This window comes from Mobula hypostoma, chromosome 10 (assembly GCF_963921235.1).
Source record: "Mobula hypostoma chromosome 10, sMobHyp1.1, whole genome shotgun sequence".
In the NCBI taxonomy this organism is placed as follows: Eukaryota; Metazoa; Chordata; class Chondrichthyes; order Myliobatiformes; family Myliobatidae; genus Mobula; species Mobula hypostoma.
The window spans coordinates 40,826,094-40,852,247 of NC_086106.1; the positions used below are offsets into that span (position 1 = coordinate 40,826,094).

General features: G+C 43.7%; 1 protein-coding gene across 1 annotated transcript in view; it reads right to left on the reverse strand.

The window, feature by feature from the left end:
* Positions 1–24,930, reverse strand: part of sympk (symplekin) — a 122,381-nt gene extending 97,451 nt beyond the window's left edge. The window contains exons 1-5 of the mRNA XM_063060383.1: positions 24,740–24,930; positions 20,633–20,698; positions 10,849–10,902; positions 8,459–8,532; positions 8,231–8,357 (exon numbers count right to left, since the gene is read on the reverse strand). Of these exons, the coding sequence (XP_062916453.1) occupies positions 8,231–8,357; positions 8,459–8,532; positions 10,849–10,902; positions 20,633–20,698; positions 24,740–24,919 (501 nt within the window). The 5' untranslated portion in view covers positions 24,920–24,930. The remainder of the gene's footprint in view (positions 1–8,230; positions 8,358–8,458; positions 8,533–10,848; positions 10,903–20,632; positions 20,699–24,739) is intronic.
* Positions 24,931–26,154: the final 1,224 nt, after the last annotated feature.

The window sequence follows — 26,154 nt, forward strand, 5'->3', positions numbered from 1 at the left end:
CACTGTGCTAGCTCTTTGCTCTGCGATACTCCCTTGTTATGGGGGATTTCAACATTCAGGTAGACTGGAGGAATCAGGGTGGTACTGGACTCCAAGAAAGGGAGTTTGTGGAGGCCCTCCGAGATGGATTCTTAGAACAGCTTGTACTGGAGCCTACCAGAGAGAACGCAATTCTAGATTTAGTGTTGTGCAATGAACCGGATTTGATCAGGGACCTCGAGGTAAAGGAGCCATTAGGAGGTAGTGACCATAATATAAGTTTTAATCTACAATTTGAGAGGGAGAAGGGAAACTTGGAAGTGTCACTATTAGAGTTGAACAAAGGGAACTATGGTGCTATGAGGGAGGAGCTGGCCAAAGTTCAATGGAACAATACCCTAGCAGGGATGACAGTGGAACAGCAATGGCAAGTGTTTCTGGGAATAATGCGGAAGGTGCAGGATCAGTTCGTTCCAAAGGGGAAGAAAGATCCTAAGGGGAGTAAGGGGAGGCCATGGCTGACAAAGGAAGTAATGGACAGTATAAAAATAAAAGAGAAGTATAACATAGTAAAGACAAGTGGGAAACCGGTGAGTTGGGAAACTTTTGAAGAGCAACAGAAGGTAACTAAAAAGGCAATACGTGGAGAAAAAATGAGGTACGAAGGTAAACTAGCCAAGAATGTAAAGGAGGATAGTAAAAGCTTCTTTAGGTATGTGAAAAGGAAAAAAATAATTAAGACCAAAATTGGGCCCTTGAAGACAGAAACAGGTGAATTTATTATGGGGAACAAGGAAATGGCAGATGAGTTGAACAGGTACTTTGGATCTGTCTTCACTAGGGAAGACACAAACAATCTCCCAGATATAATAGTGGCCAAAGGACCTAGGGTAATGGATGAATTGAAGGAAATTTATATTAGGCAGGAAATGGTGTTGGATAGACTGTTGGGTCTGAAGGCTAATAAGTCCCTGGGACCTGATGGTCTGCATCCCAGGGTACTTAAGGAGGTGGCTTTAGAAATCGTGGACGCATTGGTAATCATTTTCCAATGTTCTATAGATTCCGGATCAGTTCCTATGGATTGGAGGGTGGCTAATGTTGTCCCTCTCTTCAAGAAGGGAGGAAGACAGAAAACAGGGAATTATAGAACAGTTTCCAGTGGTGGGAAAGATGCTGGAGTCAATTATAAAAGATGAAATTACGACACATTTGGACAGCAGTAACAGGATCGGTCCGAGTCAGCATGGATTTAAAAGGGGGAAATCGTGCTTGACTAATCTTCTGGAATTTTTTGAGGATGTAACTATGAAAATGGACAAGGGACAGCCAGTAGATGTAGTGTACCTGGACTTTCAGAAAGCCTTTGATAAAGTCCCACATAGGAGATTAGTGGGCAAAATTAGGGCACATGGTATTGGGGGCAGAGTACTGACATGGATTGAAAATTGGCTGGCTGACAGAAAACAAGGAGTAGCAATTAATGGGTCCCTTTCGGAATGGCAGGCAGTGACCAGTGGGGTACCGCAGGGTTCAGTGCTGGGACCGCAGCTGTTTACAATATAAATTAATAATTTAGATGAGGGAATTAAAAGTAACATTAGCAAATTTGCCAATGACACAAAGCTGGGTGGCAGTGTGAAATGTGAGGAGCATGTTATGAGAATGCAGGGTGACTTGGAGAGGCTGGGTGAGTGGGCAGATGCATGGCAAATGCAGTTTAATGTGGATAAATGTGAGGTTATCCACTTTGGTGGTATGAACAGGGAGGCAGATTATTATTTAAATGGAGTCAAGAAAGGAAAAGGGGAAGTACAACGAGATCTAGGTGTTCTTGTACATCAGTCACCGAAAGCAAGTATGCAAGTACAGCAGGCTGTGAAGAAAGCTAATGGCATGCTGGCCTTCACAACAAGGGGAATTGAGTATAAGAGCAAAGAGGTCCTTCTTCAGCTGTACAGGGCCCTGGTGAAACCACACCTGGAGTACTATGTGCAGTTTTGGTCTCCAAATTTGAGGAAGAACATTCTTGCTATTGAGGGAGTGCAGCGTAGGTTCACAAGGTTAATTCCCAGGATGGCAGGACTGTTATATGTCGAAAGATTGGAGCGACTGGGCTTGTATACTCTGGAATTTAGAAGGCTGAGAGGGGATCTTATTGAAACATCTAAGATTATTAAGGGACTGGACACGCTGAAGGCAGGAAGCATGTTCCCGCTGATGGGTGAGTCCAGAACCAGAGGCCACAGTTTAAGAATAAGGGGTAGGCCATTTAGAATGGAGTTGAGGAAAAACTTTTTCACCCAGAGAGTGGTGGATGTATGGAATGCTCTGCCCCAGAAGGCTGTGGAGGCCAAGTCTCTGGATGCTTTCAAGAAAGAGATGGATAGAGCTCTTAAAGATAGCGGAATCAAAGGTTATGGGGATAAGGCAGGAACTGGATACTGATTGTGGATGATCAGCCATGATCACAGTGAATGGCGGTGCTGGCTCGAAGGGCCGAATGGCCTACTCCTGCACCTATTGTCTATTGTCCCACATCTGCAAATGTCACCTTTTCTAATTTAGCAAATTCAGAGAATGACAAAAGCACAAAACAAAAGGGAAGAAAGATCAAGTACAGCCTAAAGAATTAGAAAATAAAACATGCTGGATGGAATTCAAAGTGACCTGAAGAAAAAGTAAATACCCTGATATGCGCCTGAGCCAAGGTTTTCCAGTGCAGGAACAGGCTCTTCAATGAATTTTGTCTTTGTTGGCACTTGGATAAGATATCCAAGTAGCCTGAACTTCTTTTCCTCCCCCTGAACTCCACAAAGTTTCACTCATTTAAGTTCTTATACAACTTTGAAAATTATTATTGAACTTGCTAACAAATTTTTCAGACCTCTGAGTCTAATATTACATACATTTGCACCCGCTAGCTGACATCCTCCCTTCAACAACATTCACTAATTATTTACACTCTCAGATAGACTTTTTTTTGCTATGCAAAAGAACACTACTAGGAATCATTCTGGAGTTACGGCATTTATGGATAGCATTATTATTATTTATTTTTATTTTATTCAGAGATAATAGCTTTTCCAGCTCTTCGATCTGTGCCATCTAGCAACTGAATTAACCTTCGCCTAATCACGCAACCATTTACAATGACTAATTAACCTACTAACTTGAACATCTTTGGACTGTGAAAGGAAACTAAAGTGCCAGGAAGAAATCCACACACTCCATGTACGAACTGTAAAAACATTGCGCTAATCACAATACTACCATGGTACTCACAAACTTGTGGATTATGGAACTTGTGAGTTAATCCATATTGTGAATTTATGGATTAATTAAAATGAGTAACCGTCTTCAGGAAATAATACCTGACGTAGTGCAACTTCCAACTGATAACTTGTAGCTACTGAAAGCTATCATTTGATATGGGACATTCTGATTGTCTCATTGAAATTACATAGGGGAAGACACATGTATTTATTTAGAGATACAGCACAATAACAGGTCCTTCTGGCCCAACGAGCTGGAGCTGCACAATTATACCTAGCTGACCATACATCTTTGGAACGTGGGAGGAAATCAGAGCACCCGGAGAAAACACACAGTCAAGGCAGTCAAGGGGAGAACATAAAAAACTTCTTTGGGTTGTGGATGCTGTAATAGGATTATGCTAACCGCTATGCTACCACACGCCCCAGATGAATTTTTCCTGTTAGCGCATTGTTAAAGATATATCTTGCGACTTAATGCACAGTTCAGTACAAATTTGTTTGTCACTTAACCTTCTGGTTAGTTGTATATTCACGGAGCCATCCCTCGACGCTGTAACAAAAGGGGTATACTTTGGCTGCTTTTGCAAGACACCATTCAAAGGGCTTCTGTTAGTCAAGATGTGCTACCATTGTAAGTATGTCATTCTGTAAGTTTACTTGACTATAATCAAAACATTAATGTAGGTGACTAAAGCAATTTAAGATTCAAGATTGTTTAATGTCATTTCCTGTGCACAAGTGTATTAAGAACAAAATAACTGTTATTGTTACTCTGGATCTGATGCAGCACAGAAAATAAAACACAAAAGATAAAGAACACAATAATAATAATAAACATACAATAAATACAATTACATAAGATAGATTGATTGTGTGCCCATAAAGTGACACTAGGCTGTACATCAGGTGACTGATGGGAATAATAAAGTCTTGGTGAAGTAGTGAGTGGAGTTGTTGATCAGCCTTACTACTTGGGGAAAGAAGCTGTTTTTGGGTCTGTTAATCCTAGCCTCCTCCCCGTTGGACAAACGGTCAACAAGCTGGGTAGGTGGGAATCTTACTGGCCCTTTTCTGGCACCTTTCTCATTTTGTCTTTGATGGCAGGTGGGCTGGTGCCAATGATGTGTTGGGCAGTTTTGACTACCCGTTATAGAGTCTTTCTGCAGTGCAGTTTCTGTACCAAGCAGTGATGCAGCTTGTTAAGTTGCTGTCTACTGTGGACCTGTACAATTACTTGAGTATAGATGTGCAAAATCTAGCTTTCTTCAGCCTCCTCAGAAACTGTAATTAATAGTTTGTTATCTTCGTGCAGAAGTAGTATAAATATTACGTCCAAGGTTGTATTGGAGGGATAGAAAGATTGGCAGAGGGGGTGGCAAGGCCCTTCTGGTAAAGAACAGCATCAAATCAGTTGAAAAATGTGACATAGGATCAGAAGAAGATGCTGAATCCTTGTGGGTTGAGTTAAGAAACTGCAAGGGTAAAAGGATGCTGATGGCAGTTATATACAGACCTCCAAATGTAACTGCAATGTGGACCACAGATTACAACAGGAAATAGAAAAGGTGTGTGTAAAAGGATAGTCATGGGAGATTTTAACATGCAGGACCATTGGGGGATATCAGGTTGGTAATGGATCTCAAGAGAGTGAGCTACTTGAATGCCTACAAGATGACTTTTTAAAGCAGTTTGTCATTGAGCCTAGCAGGAGATCAGCTGTACTGGATAGGACATTCTGTAATGAATTAGGGAGCTGAAGGTACAAGAGCCCCTAGGAGCATGGGATCACAATATGATTGAGTTCAACCATATGATTGAAATCTGATGGGCAGAAAGTAAAGTCTGACGTAGCAGTATTTTGGTGGAATAAAGGAAATTACAGTGGTATGAGAGAGGAGTTGGCCAAATAAATTGGAAGGAGCTGCTGGCAGAGATGTCAGCAGAGCAGTAATGGCATGAGTTTCTGGGAAAAATGAGGAAAGTGCAAAACAGATGTATTCCAGAAATGAAGAAATACTCAAATGGAAAAACAGTACAACCGTGGCTGACAAGGGAAGTCAAAGCTAATATAAAGACAAAAGAGAGGGCATATAACAAAGCAAAAATTAGCAGGAAAATAGAAGATTTTGAGGCTTTTGAAAACTTACAGAGAGCAACTAAAAGAATCATTAGAAGGGAAACGATGAAATATGAAGCAAGCTAGCAAACATTTTCAAAGTGGATAGCAAAAGCTTTTCAAGTATGGAAAAAATAAGAGATGAGAATGGATACAGGACCACTCGAAAATGAGGCCTGACAAATAATAATGGGGGCAAGAAGGCTGATGAACTAAATGAGTACTTTGCATCAGTCTTCACTGTGGAAGACACAAGCAATGTGCCAGATGTTGTAATGTATGAAGGAAGAGAAGTGAGTCCAGTTACTATTACAAGAGAGAAGGTGCTCAAAAAGCTGAAAGACGCAACGGGTACATAAGTCACTCAGACCAGATGAACTGCACCCTAAGGTTCTGAAAGAGGTAATGACAGAGATTGTGGAGGCATTAGCAATGATCTTTTAAAAGTCAATGGACTGTGGCATGGTGCCAGAGGACTGGAAAATTGCAAATGTCACTCCACTTTTTAAGGAGGAAGGCAGCACAAAAGAAAATTATAGACCAGTTAGGCTGACCTCAGTGGTTGGAAAGATGTTGGAGTCAATTGTTAAGGATGAGGTTATGGAGTACTTGGTGACATAGAACAAGATAGAACTAAGTCAGCATGGTTTCCTTTAGGGAAAATCTTGCTTGACAAAACTGTTGGAATTCTTTGAGGAGATTACAGAAGACCTTTGACAAAGTGCCCAATGTGAGGCTGCTTACCAAGTTAGAACTCATGGTATTACTGGAAAGTTACTAGCATGGTTAGAGCATTGGCTAATTAGTAGGAGGCAGTGAGTGGGAATAAAAGGATTCTTTTCTGGTTGGCGGCCAGTGACTAGCGGCTTTCTGCAGGGTTCGGTGTTGGGACCACTTCCTTTCATGTGGTGTATCAATGACTTAGATGCTGGAATACATGGCTTTGTTGACAAGTTTGCAGATGATATGAAGATTGGCGGAGGGGCAGGTAATGTTGAGGAAACAGGTAGGCTGCAGAAAGACTTAGACAGAGTAGGAGAATAGATAAGAACGTGGCAAATGAAATACAATGTTAAAAAATGCACGTTCATGCACCTTGGTAGTAATGTGCAGACTATTTTCTAAACAGGGAGAAAATCCAAAAACCTGAGATGCAAAGGACTTGGGAGTCCTTGTGCAGAACACTCTGATGGTTAACTTGCAGGTTGAGTTGGTGGTGAGGAAGGCAAATGCAATGTTAGCATTCATTTCCACTTCAAGAGGTCTGGAATACATGAACAGGGATGTGACACTGAGGCTTTATAAGGCACCGTTAAGGCCTCACCTTGAGTATTGTGAACAGTTTCGGGTTCCTCATCTTAGAAGAGAAGGCCCAGAGGCTGTTCACAAGGATGATGGTAGGGCATTGTACAGAGGGATCTAGGAATAATGGTGCATAGTTCCCTGAAGGAGGAATCTCATGTGGATAGGGTGGTGAAGAAAGCTTTTGGTATGCTGGCCCTTATTAATCAGAACATTGAGTATAGGAGTTGGGACATAATGTTGAAATTGTATAAGGCATTGGTAAGGCCAAATTTGGAGTATTCTGTACAGTTCTGGTCACCGAATTATAGGAAAGAAGTCAATAAAATTGAGAGCGTACAGAGGAGGTTTACTAAAATATTGCCTGGGTTTCATCTCCTAAGTTACAGAGAAAGGTTGAACAAGTTAGGTCTTTATTCTTTGGAGCGTAGAAGTTTGAAGGGGTACTTGATAAAGGTGTTCAAAATTATGAGGGGGATTGATAGATACGTGGATAGGCTTTTTCCATTGAGAATGGGGGAGATTCAAACAAGAGGACATGAGTTGAGAGTTAAAGGGCAAAAGTTTAGGGGTAACATGAGGGGGAACTTCTTTACTCAGAGAGTGGTAGCTGTGTGGAACGAGCTTCCAGCAGAAGTGGTTGAGGCAGGTTCGATGTTGTCATTTAAAGTTAAACTGGACAGCTATATGGACAGGAAAGGAATGGAGGGTTATGGGCTGAGTGGAGGTTGGTGGGACTAGGTGAGAGTTCGGCACGGACTAGAAGGGCCGAGATGGCCTGCTCCGTGCAGTAATTGTTATATGGTTATATGATTGTGGGAATGAAAGGCTTATCATACGAGGAATGTTTGATGGCTCTGGGTCTGTACTCGCAGGAATTTAGAAGGATGAGAGGGGATCTCATTGAAACCTTTTGAATATTGAAAGGCCAAGAGAGAGTAGATGTAGAAAGGATATTTCCCATGGTGGGGGAGTCTAAGACAAGGGCACAGCCTCAGGATAGAGGGGTGTTCATTTAAAACAGAAACAGATGCAAAGAAATTTCTTTCGCCAGAGGGTGGTAAATTTGTGGAATTTGTTACCACAGGCAGCTGCAGAAGCCAGGTTGTTGGATTTATTTAAGGCTGAGCTGGATAGGTACTTGATTGGACACAGCATCAAAAGGTTACAGGGAGAAGACAGGGGAGTGGGGCTGAGGAGGGGAGAAAAGGATCAGTCATGACTGAATGGCAGAGCAGACTTGATGGGCCAAATGGCCTAATTCTTCTTCTATGTCTTATGGTCTAAACTGTAAGTCGGGTGAGTAGGATTCATTCTCATTCTATTTCTCTCTCTCTCTCTCCCTCCCTCCCTCCCTCTCCCCCCCACCATTTTTCTGCTGTATGAATAAAGACTTTTATATTTCCTGGTTGCAGCTCCCATGTGTTTCAGTTTTAGTCAGTCAGAACATAGTCACATTCTTGCTACTGATTTAACAGAAGAGCAGCTCTCGATACTGAAACTTTCTGTGGCTGAGACACAAAGGTTGAAACATGATGACACATGTATTGCTTACCTGCAGTGCCACCTTGTACAGCTGTGTCATGGTCAAAATGACCTTCTTCACCACATTGACGTTCTCATCCTTCAGCAACATGTTGAGGTTGGCAATTAGTTTCGGCAGCAGCTCATTGTCACGCTTACTGGGGGGGGGGAGATGAAGACAGGGTGGAGACAGGGTCAGCAATGAAGTCAATTTTAAAAGTAGGAAGAGGAGTTTTAAAATAGTAGAAGGTGTACTAACCATGCCTCCTCCATGAATCCAATCACAAATTTACGAACATCAATCCACTTATCTGACTGAAATGCAATCATTTCCTAAAAACAATTACATGGATTTGTTAGTTACCAGTATTACAGCAATAAGCAATCACACCATCTATGTACTAGGTTCATTGTCAAGTGTTCTCAAGTTCAAGGTCAGGTTAATGTCATTCAACCGTACACACGTACTAGGTCAAATGACACAAAAACTAAATCAAGGAAATAGCCGGGATTCACTTCATTTAATTGGGACACTCTGCCACTGAATTGAGGCGGGAGATCAATACTAAACAGTTTCTGACTAGTGCCAGTCATGGCTATCAGACACTACACCATGCTTAGAGCAATCAGCTTTAAATAGTGTCAGTTGCATGTGTTTGTGTTCAAAAAGCATTGATTTTTGTCACTGACATTTTGCAAGAAATAAGCAGTAATTCAGAACTGTTTAAATCACTGCGCTTTCAAGCATTCAGGCATAGAAATACCAGAAACAGCCAAAAGTGAAAATGAAACAATTTCACTACTTCAACAAGTTAGGAATTATGAAGGTATCGACAATAATCTTGAATGTTACAAGAAAAATGAAGATTTAGAGGACGCAATTGTCGATAGCATTGTATAAAGGTAGTCCACTATCTACACGAGTTGTCTGCTGATTTTGCTTATTTAGTCATTCAAAAGAACATGGCAGATTAATTCATCCGTCAATAGCTATTAGGTACTAGTACAGTTTTATAGTACTGCACTACTATTGGTAGAGTTCTAATTTGTTGTGTATTTCATTTAAATATGTAAAATGCTACTCAGATAAACAATAGTTTGTCTTTTATTTCCATGAAACTGGGGCTAATTGGGGCAGCCGCTTAACTGGGCCAAATGTACTGGTCCTGGCATGTCCCAATTCATTGGAATCCACTGTATTTATTTGAAAACCTTGATTAGTGGGCACTCTGAGTGGACTGTGAAATATTCACAAGGTGTGGTTGTGGACCGCCATTCTCATCTTGCACTCAGGTTCTAGGTTCAACCCCTGATTCAGAGACTGGAACATTAAGCCTGGGCTGACACTCCACTGCACTAGCAGTGTTGTCTTCCAAATGAGAAGTTAAACCGACTTTATAGCATTTTTGGAATAAGAGCAACTTAGTTATGGATACAAAACGTGATTCCACCTAACATTACAGATACTAATGGACTCTGACTGAGCTGAGTAGTCACTTAGTTTTTAATATATTCAGTGAAGAGATGTGGGCTACACGGGCTTGAATGCTCATCCCTAGTTGCTTGAAAAGGTGGTGGTGAGCTACCTTTTTGAATCTTATGCTGTGGATATACATTACAGCAACTCACCAAGACTCCTTGGACAGGGAAAGAGATTGAAGATTGTCCCAGGCGCAGCGAAGCAACAGAAATATTGGGTCTTATCCTTGATTGAGATTTGAATTTTAAAATCCCACATAAAAAAAGTGACCAGAGCAGGCATTTTTACACTTAGGAAATATTGAAAAGGTACATCTGTTTTTGTCACAATGATGCTGAAAAACTAGTACATACCTTTATATTGAATAGACTAGATTACTGAAATGTACTTTTTACTGGCCTTCCAAAGTAATCTGTTAACAAGATTCAACTCATTCAAAACACCACTGCTAGACTTTTAATTAAAACCAGAATGAGGGAGCTCATCACTCCCATCCTAGCTATGGTGTATTGGCTTCCTGTATCTTTTAGAATTAATTTTAAAGTTCTCAAACTCTCAATGGTCTGGAACCGTAGTACATCATAGAATCCTTCCGTTTTATAATCCTGCTTGAGCTCTTGGGCCTTCTTAAATTTAAATAATCTCCCTCAAAAGATAATTGGCAGGTCGGCTTTTTTAAACTACACTCCTAAACTGTGGAACTCAATACCTAAAACTATAAGGGATGCAGACTCCATTCACATTTCCAAACACTAGCTCAAAACCATTGCTTTCTTCCAAACAGTGTCTTTAAAAGACACATGACCCTAGCCATTATCAAACTCTTCAGAGACTGTCTGCCTGGCATCAGTGGTCACACAACCAGGACTTGTGATATGCTCATACAACCGTCCACCACCTGCTCCCATGGCTCCCTGATTTGGGGGGGGGGGGGGGTAATAAGCAGTGCTACACTTTGCCCAAGGCAGACCTGCAAACTAGCACCTCCTTTGGTAGAGACACATCTCCAGCCCGTCACCCTTCACCCTTCAACACCAACACCAGGCCTACATATTCAGAACGGATTTGCAAACCCCATTCCCATTTCTCTCCAGTCATGAGAGAGCACTGCTGTTCAAGCAATACCATTGGAAAATTCTCTGTCTTCTGGGAAGCACAAGATTACTCACATCTAGGAAGTTGTCAAGGAGTGTGGGATCCTTATTGACAATCAGCTCCTGAACCTAGAGAAGGAAGAAACAAAGATTAGAATAAAATGTACAGTTCCCTGCAATAAACAAAAGGCCAATTGTTCAAGGAGGCAGATATTTTTGATTTTCAGGTGCTGGAGATCTAAAGTAAGAACTGAAGATATTAGAAGTAGATACCAGAGTAGACTGAGAAGAGAAACAAGGGTTAGTATTTCAGGTTGAAGACTCTTCCAAGTCTCACATTCTTTAGTTTCTGTTCTCACTCTCAAACTGCATCCATTCATTCTTCGAGATGACAAGTGTGTTTACAGTTTATCCCTGTGGTATTTCCAGCTTTACCTCATCAGCAACAACTGCCTTGCCACCACTTAAACAAGCCTCTGTCACCTTTCTAGTTCTGACAAAAATCTTTAACCCAAAACACTAGGCCTGCTTCTCTTACCATAGATGTAGCTTGACCTATATAATTATATATTTACTTATTGACGTACAGCTCAGAATAAACCCTTACGGCCCCTCGAGACATGCCACCCAGCATCCCCTGAATTAAACCTAGCCTAATCATGGGGCAACTTACAAATTAACCTACTAACCAGTCTGTCTTTAGACTGTGGGAGGAAACCAGAATACTTGGTTAAACACACACATTCCATAAGGAGAATACACAAATTCCTTACAGATGCCATTGGAATTGAACTCTGACGCCCAGAGTTGTAATAACGTTGCACTAACCGCTACAGTACCATGTCACCCCAACCCTACACTCCCCAGTATTCCAATATTCCTCAGTTTCATTTTACATCCATTGGTGATGTCGACCTGAGCTGGTGATGTCTACTGGCTGCATGCAGTAACTGAGCTGGTGATGTCTACCTGCTGCTTGATGTAACTGAGCTGGTGATGTCTACCTGCTGCTTGATGTAACTGAGCTGGTGATGTCTACCTGCTGCTTGATGTAACTGAGCTGGTGAATAATCTGTTAAAGATGGCGCCGGTAACTGGCAACTTTGCGCGTGCTCTCCCAAGCAAACTGCCCTCTCCACTATCCTATACCCGAGAAACCCTTCTAAACCTCCAATTTAGCAAGATCAAGATCAACAACACCCAGGTGAAGCTACTGACCCAGCTGGAGACCACCGATCCAGAACTGCTTCTTAAACTCTGGACCACACCTGGACCCGACCAACGTTCCCGGAGACCCGTGGTCTGCTACCGTGCCGGAGCGCTTGGAGACACGACCCATTTCGACCAGCGCCTCTCCGGAGCAGACGACCACACAGAAGTGACGGCAGAGACCTCAAGGTGCCCCAGACGCTTCCCCGGAGTGACCACCGTAAAGCCCCGTTGGTGGCCATCCACAGCTGCCGGAAATGAGGCCTCCGCCACCGACCTCGGAAATCAAGCCCGAGGTTCGGCTGGAGCAGAGGCCTCCGCAACCGTGACTCAGCTTAAGGACTTGTTTCAGCCAGGAGCCCGGCCATCCGGGATTAAGTGTCAGCTTCGGGGCCCAACCCAATCGACAGCCCGGGCCCCCGGCAGCTGGAAGTGGCAGCGGAGCCTCCCCCGTTACTCGGCCCGACCCGGAGCGCACAACGACGCGACCCGTCGATCGATTCCTGCAGGACGTGTCCACCAACATCAAAGAGCTGACAACAAAACACTGCATCAATGGAAACCTGGAAAGATGCACTATTTACCGAGGAAGCGTGGGAAAAGAGCTGGGCTGCTGGTCAGATTGAAGCTGAGGGGCTCCAGGGTCCCTATGCCCACCATCTTACTAGCTAATGTGCAAGCCATAGAGAACAAGGTGGATGATCTTAAAGGGAGACTCACCTACTGCAGGGAGATGCAGAACTGCTGCGTATTCTGTTTCACCGAGACCTGGCTCTCCCCTGCCAGCCCCGACTGTGCCATCCAACTGGAGGGATTTTCGATCCATCGGATGGACTGCACGGCGTCTTCAAGCAAGACGAGGGGAGGTGGTGTCTGCCTACTGATCAACACTGGATGGTGCTCGGACACAGTGGCACTGACAAGCTCCTGCGGCCCGGACCTGGAACACCTGTCAGTGATGTGTCGTCCCTACTATCTGCCACGGGAATTCACCTCGGTCATACTGACAGCGGTCTACATTCCCCCCCCAGGCGGATGTGGAGTGTGCTCTGAACATACTGTATGCCAACATCAGTGAACTTCAGACCAGGTATCCGGAGGCTTTGCTCATTACAGCCGGGGACTTCAACCAGGCCAACCTCAGAAAGGCGCTGCCAAAGTTATACCAACATGTCTCCTGCCCCACTAGAGGCCCGAATATACTTGACCAATGTTACACAGCAGTCAAGGATGCCTACCATTCCGTCCCACGACTTCACTTCGGAAAATCGGACCATCAGGCCATACTCCTCCTCCTGGCTTACAAACAGAAACTGAAGCGGGAAGTCACGGTGTCAAAAGTAGTGTCACGTTGGAAGGAGGAAACGGATGAGGTCCTCCGTGACTGCTTTGAATCGGTGGACTGGTTAGTATTCAAGGACTCGGCAGCTAACCTCGATGAGTATGCCTCAGCTGTCACGGACTTTATTTGGAAATGCACGGAGGACTGTGTGTCTCGCAAGACGATCTGGGTATTCCCTAACCAGAAACCTTGAATGAATTATGAGGTCAAGTCCCTTTTAAAGGCTAGAACTGCTGCTTTTATTTCCAGGGATACCAGTCGCTGCACGGAATCCAGGCATGAACTCCAGAAAGCCATTAAGGGTGCCAAGAGGCAATATCGAGCCAAGTTAGAAACCCAGGCTAACCAAAGGGATGCCAGTAGACTATGGCAAGGTCTAAATGAAATCACTGGGCACAAAGAAAAGGCTGGGAATATCAATAACTGTGGTGCTTCTCTTCCTGATGAACTTAACGTATTCTACGCAAGATTCGAACAGAAGAGGAGCATCCTGCTCCCTCCGGATGAACCGGACCTGGTGGCATCGAGATTCATCGTCACCGAGGAGGACGTTACAAGGGCCTTCCTGAAGATAAATCCAAGGAAGGCAACGGGCCCAGATGGCATCCCAGGATGGGGTCGCTGGGCCTATGCAAGCGAGCTAGCTGGAGCGTTTGCTGACATCTTCAACTGCTCCTTGCTTCAGTCTAAGATCCCCTTGTGTTTTAAGAAGGCAACGATAATCCCAGTGCCGAAAAAGAGCAAGGTGGCATGGCTGAATGACTATCAACCTGTGGCTCTGACATCAATTGCTATGAAGTGCTTCGAGAGACTGGTTATGGCACACATCAACCACAGCCTACCAGTCAACCTCGATGCTTTGCAATTCGCATACCAGAGCAACAGGTCAACACCTGGAGAATAAAGACATATACATAAGGCTCCTTTTCATTGACTACAGCTCCGCCTTTAATACCATCGTTCCAAATAAACTGATTCCTAAACTCAGGAACCTGGACCTTAGCACTCAGATCTGCAGCTGGATCTTCAACTTCCTCACAGACAGGACCCAACTGTAAAAATAGGGGACAAGCTCGCCTCTACAATCACTCTGAGCTGTGTACTCAGCCCCCTGCTGTTCTCACTGTACACCCATGATTGTGTAGCCAAGTTTCCATCAAACTCAATATATAAGTTTGCTGATGACACAGTTGTAGGCTGTATCTCGGGTAATGATGAGTTTGAGTACAGAGAGGAAATTAAGAACCTGGTGGCATGGTGCGAAGACAATAACCTATCCCTCAACGTCAGGAAGATGAAGGAATTGGTTGTTGACTTCAGGAGTAGCCGACCGCACGACCCAATTTACATCGGTGGTGCGCAAGTGGAACAGGTCAAAAGCTTTAAGTTCCTTGGGGTCAATATCACAAATGACCTGACTTGGTCCAACCAAGCAGAGTTCACTGCCAAGAAGGACCACCAGCGCCTTTACTTCCTGAGAAAACTAACGAAATTTGGCCTGTCCCCTAAAACCCTCACTAATTTTTATAGATACAGCAGAGTAAGCATTCTTCTAGGGTGCATCACAACCTGGTATGGAAGTTGTCCTGTCCAAGACCGAAAGAAGCTGCAGAAGATCGTGAACACAGCACAGCACATCACACAAACCAATCTTCCATCCGTGGACTCACTTTACACTGCACGCTGTTAGAGCAGCACTGCCAGGATAATCAAGGACACGACTCACCCAGCCAACACACTTTTCATCCGTCTTCATTCTGGGAGAAGGCTCAGGAGCTTGAAGACTCCTACAGCCAGATTTGGGAACAGTTTCTTTCCAACTGTGATAAGACTGCTGAACGAATCCTGACCCGGATTAGGGACATACCCTCCAAATATCCGGACCTGCCTCTTGGTTTTTTTGCACTACCTTACTTTCCATTTTTCTATTTATGACTTACAATTTAAATTTTTAATATTTACTAATTTTTACTATTTTTAATTTTTAGTATTTAATATTTGTAATCCAGGGAGTGGGAAGCACAGAATCAAATATCGCTGTGATGACTGTACGTTCTAGTACCAATTGTTTTGGTGACAATAAAGTATAAAGTATTCGAGCTGGTGATGTCTACCAGCTGCTTGCTGTAACTGAGCTGGTGATGTCTACCCGAGCTGCAGATGTAACTGAGCTGGTGATGTCTTCCCGCTGCGTAATGTAACTGAGCTGGTGAAGTCTACCCAAGCTGGTGAGGTCTACCCACTGCTTGATCTAACTGAGCTGGTGATGTCTACCCGCTGCTTGATGTAACTGAGCTGGTGATGTCTACTTGCTGCTTGCTGTACCTGAGCTGGTGATGTCTACCTGCGGCTTGATGTAACTGAGCTGGTGATGTAACTGATCTGGTGATGTCTACCTGCTGCTGGATGTAACCCTGAGCTGGTGATGTCTACCCGCTGCTTGATGTAACTGAGCTGGTGATGTCTACCTGCTGCTTGATGTAACTGAGCTGGTGATGTCTACCTGCTGCTTGATGTAACTGAGCTGGTGATGTCTACCCGAGCTGGTGATATCTACCCGCTGCTTGATGTAACTGATCTGGTGAAGTCTACCCAAGCTGGTGAGGTCTACCCACTGCTTGATCTAACTGAGCTGGTGATGTCTACCCGCTGCTTGATGTAACTGAGCTGGTGATGTCTACTTGCTGCTTGCTGTACCTGAGCTGGTGATGTCTACCTGCGGCTTGATGTAACTGAACTGGTGATGTAACTGAGCTGGTGATGTCTACCTGCTGCTGGATGTAACCCTGAGCTGGTGATGTCTACCCGCTGCTTGATGTAACTGAGCTGGTGATGTCTACCTGCTGCTTGATGTAACTGAGCTGGTGATGTCTACCCGCTGCTTGATGTAACTGAGCTGGTGATGTCTACCTGCTGCTTGATGTAACTGAGCTGGTGATGTCTACCTGAGCTGGTGATATCTACCCGCTGCTTGATGTAACTGAGCTGGTGATGTCTACCTGCTGCTTGATGTAACTGAGCTGGTGATGTCTACCCAAGCTGGTGAGGTCTACCCGCTGCTTGATGTAACTGAGCTGGTGATGTCTACCTGCTGCTTGATGTAACTGAGCTGGTGATGTCTACCCAAGCTGGATGTAACTGAGCTGGTGATGTCTACCCGCTGCTTGATGTAACTGAGCTGGTGATGTCTACCCGAGCTGGTGATATCTACCCGCTGCTTGATGTAACTGAGCTGGTGATGTCTACCCGCTGCTTGATGTAACTGAGCTGGTGATGTCTACCTGCTGCTTGATGTAACTGAGCTGGTGATGTCTACCCAAGCTGGTGAGGTCTACCCGCTGCTTGATGTAACTGAGCTGGTGATGTCTACCTGCTGCTTGCTGTAACTGAGCTGGTGAAGTCTACCCGAGCTGGTGATGTCTACCCGCTGCTTGATGTAAATGATCTGGTGATGTCTACCCGCTGCTTGATGTAAATGATCTGGTGATGTCTACCCGCTGCTTGATGTAACTGATCTGGTGATGTCTACCCAAGCTGGTGATGTCTACCCGCTGCTTGATGTAAATGATCTGGTGATGTCTACCTGCTGCTTGATGTAACTGAGCTTGTGCTGTCTACCCAAGCTGGTGATGTCTACCTGCTGCTTGCTGTACCTGAGCTGGTGATGTCTACCTGCTGCTTGATGTAACTGAGCTGGTGATGTCTACCCACCGCTTGCCGTACCTGAGCTGGTGATGTCTACCCGCGCTTGCTGTACCTGAGCTGGTAATGTCTACCCGCTGCTTGATGTAACTGAGCCGGTGATGTCTACCCGCTGCTTGATGTAACTGAGCCGGTGATGGCTACCCGCTGCTTGATGTAACTGAGCTGGTGACGTCTACCCGCTGCTTGCTGTAACTGAGCTGGTGATGTCTACTTGACCTGGTGATGTCTACCCACTGCTTGATGTAACTGAGCCGGTGATGGCTACCCGCTGCTTGATGTAACTGAGCTGGTGACGTCTACCCGCTGCTTGCTGTAACTGAGCTGGTGATGTCTACTTGACCTGGTGATGTCTACCCGCTGCTTGATGTAACTGAGCTGGTGATGTCTACCTGAGCTGGTGATGTCTACCCACTGCTTGTACTGAGATCAATAAACTAAGCCCAATTTCATGAGCTCCAATTTTATTCAAAATCAAATTATGCTAGCTGTTGAACTTTGTTTGGTTAAGCAGTTTTTTTAAATTTTCAGCCTTGCTTTCAAATCTCTCCATGGACTCTCTCTCCTCTGCTGCTCTAACCCTTAAGTTACTGTAGATACAATTCAGGATTCCAGAGCATCTTGATTTTAAAAATTCCCTCTATAATCTCAGCCACTCTTTCTTCAAGACACTAAAACCTATTTCAATGACCAGTCTTTTGGATATCTATCCTAACCTCATGGCAATGTTAAATTAATTGTGATTGCACATCTGGTAAGTAGTAAGCAATGTTAAAGAGACAAGTTTAACAAACCACCTCTGTTAAATAGTGTGCAGTATCACAACTGCTTTGGAAAGCAGTATATTATTGAACTACCAAGTAGCACCAGGGATTCAGAATTCAAGATTATTTAATATCATTTCCAATACACAAGTGTAAAAAACAAAATAATTGTTACTCTGGAAGCAGCCCAAACAAACCAAAATAAGACAAACAGCACAATAATAATAAAGCCACAATAAATACAAATATGCTAGATTGCTTATAGACATAGATTGATTGCAGTTTTGGTCCCCTAATCTGAGGAAGGACATCCTTGCCATAGAGGGAGTACAAAGAAGGTTCACCAGATTGATTCCTGGGATGGCAGGACTTTCATATGAAGAAAGACTGGATGAACTGGGCTTGTACTCGTTGGAATTTAGAAGATTGAGGGGGGATCTGATTGAAACGTATAAAATCCTAAAGGGATTGGACAGGCTAGATGCAGGAAGATTGTTCCCGATGTTGGGGAAGTCCAGAACGAGGGGTCACAGTTTGAGGATAAAGGGGAAGCCTTTTAGGACCGAGATTAGGAAAAACTTCTTCACACAGAGAGTGGTGAATCTGTGGAATTCTCTGCCACAGGAAACAGTTGAGGCCAGTTCATTGGCTATATTTAAGAGGGAGTTAGATATGGCCCTTGTGGCTACAGGGGTCAGGGGGTATGGAGGGAAGGCTGGTGCAGGGTTCTGAGTTGGATGATCAGCCATGATCATAATAAATGGCGGTGCAGGCTCGAAGGGCCGAATGGCCTACTCCTGCACCTATTTTCTATGTTTCTATGTATGTACAGCAGTGTATGTACATATGATTGATGGGAAGTAATAAAGAAGTGGTGGTTGGGGGTGTGGGTTAGTGGGTTGAGGTACTGATCAAAAATACTGTTTGTGGAAAGTAATATTAATGAGTCTGCTGGTCTTGGCATGGATGCTGTGTTACCTCCTTCCTGAATGGAGTGGGAAAGTGGGACAAACTGACTATGAACTCAATGCCTTCTACGCCTGCTTTGAAAGGGAGAACATAACTACAGCTGTGAAGATCCTTGCTGTATCTGATGACCCTATGATCTCCGTCTCAGAGGCCGATGTTAGGCTGTCTTTAAAGAGAGTGAACTCTCACAAGGCAGAAGATCTCGATAGGATACCTGGTAAGGCTCTGCAAACCTGTGCCAATCAACTGGCTGGAGTATTCAAGGATATTTTCAACCTCTCACTGCTACAGGCAGAAGCTCCCACTTGCTTCAAAAAGGCAACAATCATACCAGTGTCTAAGAAGAATAATGTGGGCTGCCTTAATGACTGTTGCCTGGTGGCACTCACATCGACAGTGATGAAATGCTTTGAGAGGCTGGTCATGACTAGACTGAACTCCTGCCTCAGCAAGGACCTGGACCCATTGCAATTTGACTATTGCCACAATAGGTCAACAGCAGACGCAATCTCAATGGCTCTTCACACGGCTTTAGACCACCTGGACAACACAAACACCTACGTCAGGATGCTGTTCATCAACTATAGTTCAGCATTTAATACCATCATTCCCACAATCCTGATTGAGAAGTTGCAGAACCTGGGCCTCTGTACCTCCCTCTGCAATAGGATCTTCAACTTCCTAACCGGAAGACTACAATCTGTGCAGATTGTTGATAACATATCCTCCTCGCTGACGATCAACATTGGCGCACCTCAGGGGTATGTGCTTGGCCTACTGCTCTACTCTCTGTATACACGATTGTGTGGCTAGGCATAGCTCAAATACCATCTATAAATTTGCTGACAATACAACCATTGTTGGTAGAATCTCAGGTAGCGACGAGAGGGCGTACAGGAGTGAGATATACCAACTAGTGGAGTGGTGCCACAGCAACAACTTGGCAGTCAATGTCAGTAAGACCAAAGAGTTGATTGTGGACTTCAGGAAGGGTAAGACGAAGAAACACATACCAAGCCTCATAGAAGGATCAGAAGTGGAGACAGAGCAGTTTCAAGTTCCTGGGTGTCAAGATCTCGGAGGACCTAATCTGGTCCCAACATATCAATGTAGTTATAAAGAAGGCAAGACAGCAGCTATACTTCATTAGGAGTTTGAAGAGATTTGGCATGTCAACAAATACACTCAAACTTCTATAGATGTTCTGTGGAGAACATTCTGACAGGCTGCATCACTGTCTGGTATGGGGAGGCTACTGCACAGGACCGAAAGAAGCTGCAGAGGGTTGTAAATCTAGTCAGCTCCATCTTGGGTACTAGCCTACAAAGTACCCAGGGCATCTTCAGTGAGCAGTGTCTCAGAAAGGCAGCGTCCATTATTAAGGACCTCCAGCACCCAGGGCATGCCCTTTTCTCACTGCTACCATCAGGTAGGAGGTACAGAAGCCTGAAGACACACACTCAGCAATTCAGGAACAGCTTCTTCCCCTCTGCCACCCGATTCCTAAATGGACATTGAATCCTTGGACACTACCTCACTTTTTTAAATATATAGTATTTCTGATTTTTGCACTTCTTAAAAAATCTATTCAAAATACTTGTCTATTATTATTATTATTATTTTCTCTTTTAGATTATGTATTGCATTGAACTGATGCTGCTAAGTTAACAAATTTCACATCAAATGCCGGTGATAATAAACCTGATTCTGAGCACGATTGTTGGGATCCATCATGATGTTACTGACCTCCCTGTATATACATCCTTGATGGCAAGTCAACTGGTGCCAGTGATGCACTGGGATAGTGTTTAGATAAACACTAAAAATCGGTTAAAATAAAAACCTGCTTTGTAGTCTCTCCTGGTTTACTGACCTGTTTGAGAATTGTGATTTTGTTGTCGGTAACAATGAGAGCAGCCTGATTCAGCAGATCCACTACCTGCAAAATAAAAAGTCTATTGATTATTCCCTAATTTTATCACAGATAACAGAAACATTAGTTGTTTTCGAATTACAAGTATAATAAGAAGCGTCAGCCTGAGGCCAGGATACATAAACTTGCATAAAGGCATGAGCACTGATTTCTCCTGCCAGGAAAACCCCGTCTATTCCCCACTCTAGCCTCTTTCCTCATTGGGGCAGGGGAGAAGCAGGTAGGGGAGATAAAGAGAGAGGGTGCAGAAAAAAAATCATCCGCACATCTCCTATGAATTTACCCCGTCCCCATAAATTAATGTCCTTCAGTATTAGACATCTTAACCCCAAGAGAGAGATCCCAGCTGTCTATCTATGCCTCTCATAACCTTATAAACTATCAGGTCTCCCCCCTCAACCTCCACCACTCCAGAGAAAACAATTGAGGTTTGTCTCACCTCTCCCCAATCCAAGCAGTATCTAGAAAACCTCTTCTGCATCCTCTCCAAAGCCTCCACGTTCTTCCTAAAATGTGTCAGTGACAACTGAATGCCATACTCCACATGCAACTTAACTAGAGTTTTATAAAGCTCCAACTCTTAAACTCAATACCTCAACTAATTCATTGTGCGCCAAAGGGCCTGTAATGTGCTGTACTATTCTATGTAATAAAGGCATACCATAAGCCTTCTTTGCCACTCGGGGGATTATGGACGTGGACTCCAAGATTCCTTTGTACATCAACATTTTTAAGACTCCTTCCATCAAGAGTAACATCACTTACGATAGCAACACCTCACTGCCAGTTCTCCACCCAGAGCAGCAACTCTGTACACCATTCTGCTGTATCCTTTGCAGATTTCTACACCATCTACATTACCACCAATCTTCATATCATCTGAAAACCTACAAACCTACCCATCGACAATTTGATTCATATTATGAGTCGTTTATACAGTGGATTCCAGTTAATTGGGATACACTGGGAATCAGTACATTCTGGCCCAGTTAAGTGGCTTCCCCAATTAACCAAAGTTTCAGAGTTATCAATGATAAAGAAATTCATCCAGTGTATGCTGTACATGAACAAAATCAAAGTAGACACCCCTTGTAGATAATGGACTGTCTTCATATAATGCTTTCGATGATTACATCCTCCAAATCTTCATTCTCATTCTAACATTCATGATAATTGGCAATAACTTTACATTCTCCGTAGTTCCTAATTTGCTGAAGTAGTGAAATCAATTCATTTTCAGACCGTTTCTTGCATCCCTAACCCTGAATACTTGAAACCACAGTGAGCAATAGTTGTGAATTGTCTTACTGCTTATTTCTCACCTATCAGTGAAAAAAATCACTGATTTTTGAACAAACACATGCAACCGATGCTACTTAAAAACCGTTCACTCCAAGCACAATGTAGTGTCTCAAAGCCACACAACTGATGCTAGTTAGAAATTGTTCAGCACAATATCCTGCCCCATTACTTTTTCTTGTTTAAGAGTTGTCCCAAATAAGCAGCTGTCCCAGCTAAGCAGAATCCAGAATATATCTATCACACATGCAGCAAAGAAGATGAGCGATGATCCGTTAAGATGCCTAAAAGGGTTTTATTTTCTCCGCTCTTTAATTGGACTCTCTTTGCTGACAATGCTGTTTACTGTGAGACCGGTCATGAGATTTAGCTCATCTCAAACAGCATTATTAATAAACATGCTCTTTCAAACTATTGTATAACTACAGTTTTTTTGATAGACACAGAAATAAATGCAGAGCATAAGAAATAAGAACACAAAGAGGCCATCCAACCCATCAAGTCTGTTCTGCTATGGCTAATCCATTTCCCCCTCAACCCCATTCTCCTGCCTTCTCCCTGTAACCTTTTACGCCTGGTATAATCAAGAATTTATCAACGTCCACCTTAAATACACCCAATGACCTGGCATCCACAGCTGGTTGTGGCAAAGAATTCCACACATTCACCACCCTGTGGCTAAAGAAATTCCTCCTCATCTTCGTTCTAAATGGATACCCCTCTATTCTGAGGTTGTGACCAGAGGTCCTGGACTCCCCCATCATAGGAAACATCCTCTTCAGATCCACTCTATCGAGGCCTTTCAATATTCGATAGCTTTCAAAGAGATACCCTCCCCCATTCTTCTGAATTCCAGTGAGTAAAGGTCCAGAATCATCAATCACTCCTCATATGATAAGCCTTTTATTCCTCGAAACATTGTCATGAACCTACTCTGAACCCTCTCCAATGTCAGCACATCCCTTCTTAAATAAGGGGCCCAAAACTGCTCACAATACTCCAAGCTAGTCCTCACCAGTGCCTTATAAACCCTCAACATTATATCCTTGCTTTTATGTTCCAGTCCTCTCAACGTGAATGCTAATATCACATTTACCTTCCTTACCACCGACTCTAACTGCAAATTAATCTTTTTGGAATCCTGCAGGACTCCCAAGTCTCTTTGCACCTCCGCTTTTTGAACTTTCTCTCCAAATTAGAAATTGTCAACCCTTTCATTCTTCAATCAAAATGGATGACCATACACTGCCTGACACTGTATTCCATCTGCCACTTCTTTGTCCATTCTCCTAATCTATCCAAATCCTCCTGTGGCCTCCCTGCTTCCTCAACACTATCTGCCCCTCCACCTATCTTCATATCATCCGCAGACTTGGCCACAAAACCATCAATTCTGTCATCCAAATCATTGACATACAATGAAAAAAGAAACAGTCCCAACACAGACCTCTATGGAACCACACTAGTCACCAGCAACCAAGCAGAAAAAGCTCCCTTTATTCCCACTCTTTGCCGCCTCCCAATCAGCCAATGCTCTATCCATGCAAATATCTTTCCTGTAATACCATGGGCTCTTATCTTGTTAACCAGCCTCATGTGCGAAACCTTGTCAAATGCATTCTGAAAATCCAAGAACACAACATCCACTGAATCCCCTTTGTCTATCCTACTTGTTATTTCCTGAAAGAACTCTAAAGGATTTGTCAAGCAAATTTCCCCTCAAGGAAACCATACTGCCTTTGGCCTACTTTACCATGTGCCTCCAAGTACCCCTAAACTACATCCTTAACAACTGACTCCAACATCTTCCAAACCAATGAGGTCAGGCTCACTGGCCTATAACTTCCTTTCTGCTGCCTCCTCCCCTTCTTGAAGAGTGGAGTCACAATTGCAAATTTCCAGTCCTCCAGAACCATTCTAGAATCTAGTGATTCTTGAAAGATCATAACTAATGCCTCCACAATCTCTGCAGCTACCTCCTTCAGACCTCTTAGCTTCACAAGCACCTCCTCCTTAGTAATAGCAATTGCACTCACTTCCGACCCCTGACACTATCAAACTTCCAGCATACTGCTAGTGTCTTCCATAGTGAAGACTGATGTAAAATATTTATTCAGTTTGCCCACCATTCCTTTCCCTCCCATAACTTCCTCTCCGGTGCCATTTTCCAACAGTCCAACAACTACTCTCACCTTTACTTTTTATATATCTGAAAGAATCTTTGGTATCCTCTTTGATATTACTGACTAGCTTACCTTCCAACTTTTCCCTCCTTATGGCTTTTTCTTAGTTACCTTGTTGATTTTTATAAAGTTTCCTAATCCTATTATATACTAGGATTTATACGCCCTCTCTAAAAGAACATTGATCATGTGCAGCCAGAAGGGATTAATTTAATTTGTTCAGCACATCATGGGTCAAAGGATCTTGTTTTATGACTGCACCGTACCAAAGAGGACTTGGAGAAGATTGACGTAGGGGTGAAATATTACAAGACTTGGATATTTGGCCACATAATTCGTTCCCCGCCCCCCCCCATCCACCACTACATCAAATCTCCCATCCCCTTCATCCCTGTCACTCCACCAGCTGAATCCAAATTTCTCGTCAATTTCATTCCCCAGAGCTCCGTCCTTGCACCTTCGAGCCACTTCCCACCTCAAGATCCCTGACCAATTCATCCCATCTTTTTCCATTACCGCATACCATCCCATCTCGGCCATGGCCCCCAACCCTCTGCCTCCTCACCCTCTCACTGGTTGTCAGACTCTCGATCGCATTATTCTCTTCCTCGTTGAAGTATTGTGTGGCGAGGCAACGGCGGGAGGAGCCGCTATCAGCGGCCGGCGCAGCCGCTGCCATTTCGGGGCCTACAGCACAATCCCAACCGCAATTCACACCAAACTCGGCCTCAGCGGCACCACGCATACATCACTTGACTTGCATCATCACAATGCGCATGTGCCAAACGGCAGCCTCGTCGCACTGCGCATGCCTTACGGATACAGGTGCCGTCAATAAACTACATCGCCCAAAATCCCTTACGGCAGACCCAACGAAATCAACTTTATTAATCCTACTGAGGAGTCTCAGGCGAAACGTCAACTGTTGATTCTTTTCCATCGATGCTGCTGGCTTGCTGAGTTCCTCCAGCATTTTGTGTTTCTAGCATATGCAGATTTTCTCTTGTTCGTTATTGGTTCTGGTGTGAGAGCATGTACTTGCAGTCTGGGGCTCTATAAATACTGCTCGACCTGCTGAGTTTTTGCAGTCCCTTGTGTGTCCTTTATAATTGTAGTATGTTCACAGATGCTTTGCCAATTGTTGTCTACTTGCAGAATTTTCTCTTTATTTAATGTCACTAGCAATGCATGTATGTGATGTAATTCAGGGTGGTGGAAGGTATGTGATGTAATGTTTGAATGACAAGGTGTCCTGGGCTGCTGTGACCTGATCTAGCTGATTGCAACATTGGCCCAAACCAGGATTTCCAGCTCTGACTTGAATAAGAAAGAAGGAAGCAGAAAAAAAAAGGCACAAAATGCACTTGGTGATGAAGAATTCACAAAAGAGTTCCCACTAATACATGAGAAAAATGGCAGCCGTGCAGATCTGCAATATAAGTACAAATAAATTTGCACTTCATATTATGCAGCACAGTAACATAAAATGTGCATTTTAATGATCACACTGAAACTTTAAACTCATCAGCTGCCTTATCAGGAGATGTGTACACAGGCCATAGAATTTCCCTACTGAACCTTTCCTCCTCTCCACCTCAGTCTTTCCTGTAATGTTGCTTGAAAGGTCTGGGCCTGAAATATCAACTGTTTATTCACCTCCATAGATACTGCCTGACCTGCTGAATTCGTCCAGCATTTTGTAAGCGTTGCTCTGGATTTCAAACATCAGCAGAATCTGTCCTCAATAGTTCAGTATCAAAATACTTATTTGTGAATGTCTTATTAAGTGGCCTGACCCTTTCTGCTACGTTAAAAATGTTGCCTAAATTTCAACTGTTGGAATCAAAGATGGTAACGACTCAGTGTATAGGAGGGAGATTGAAAATCTGGTTTAATGGTACCACAACAACAACCTCTCACCCAACAAACCAAAGAGCTGATTATCGACTACAGGAGGGAGAAGCCAGAAGGCCATGAGCA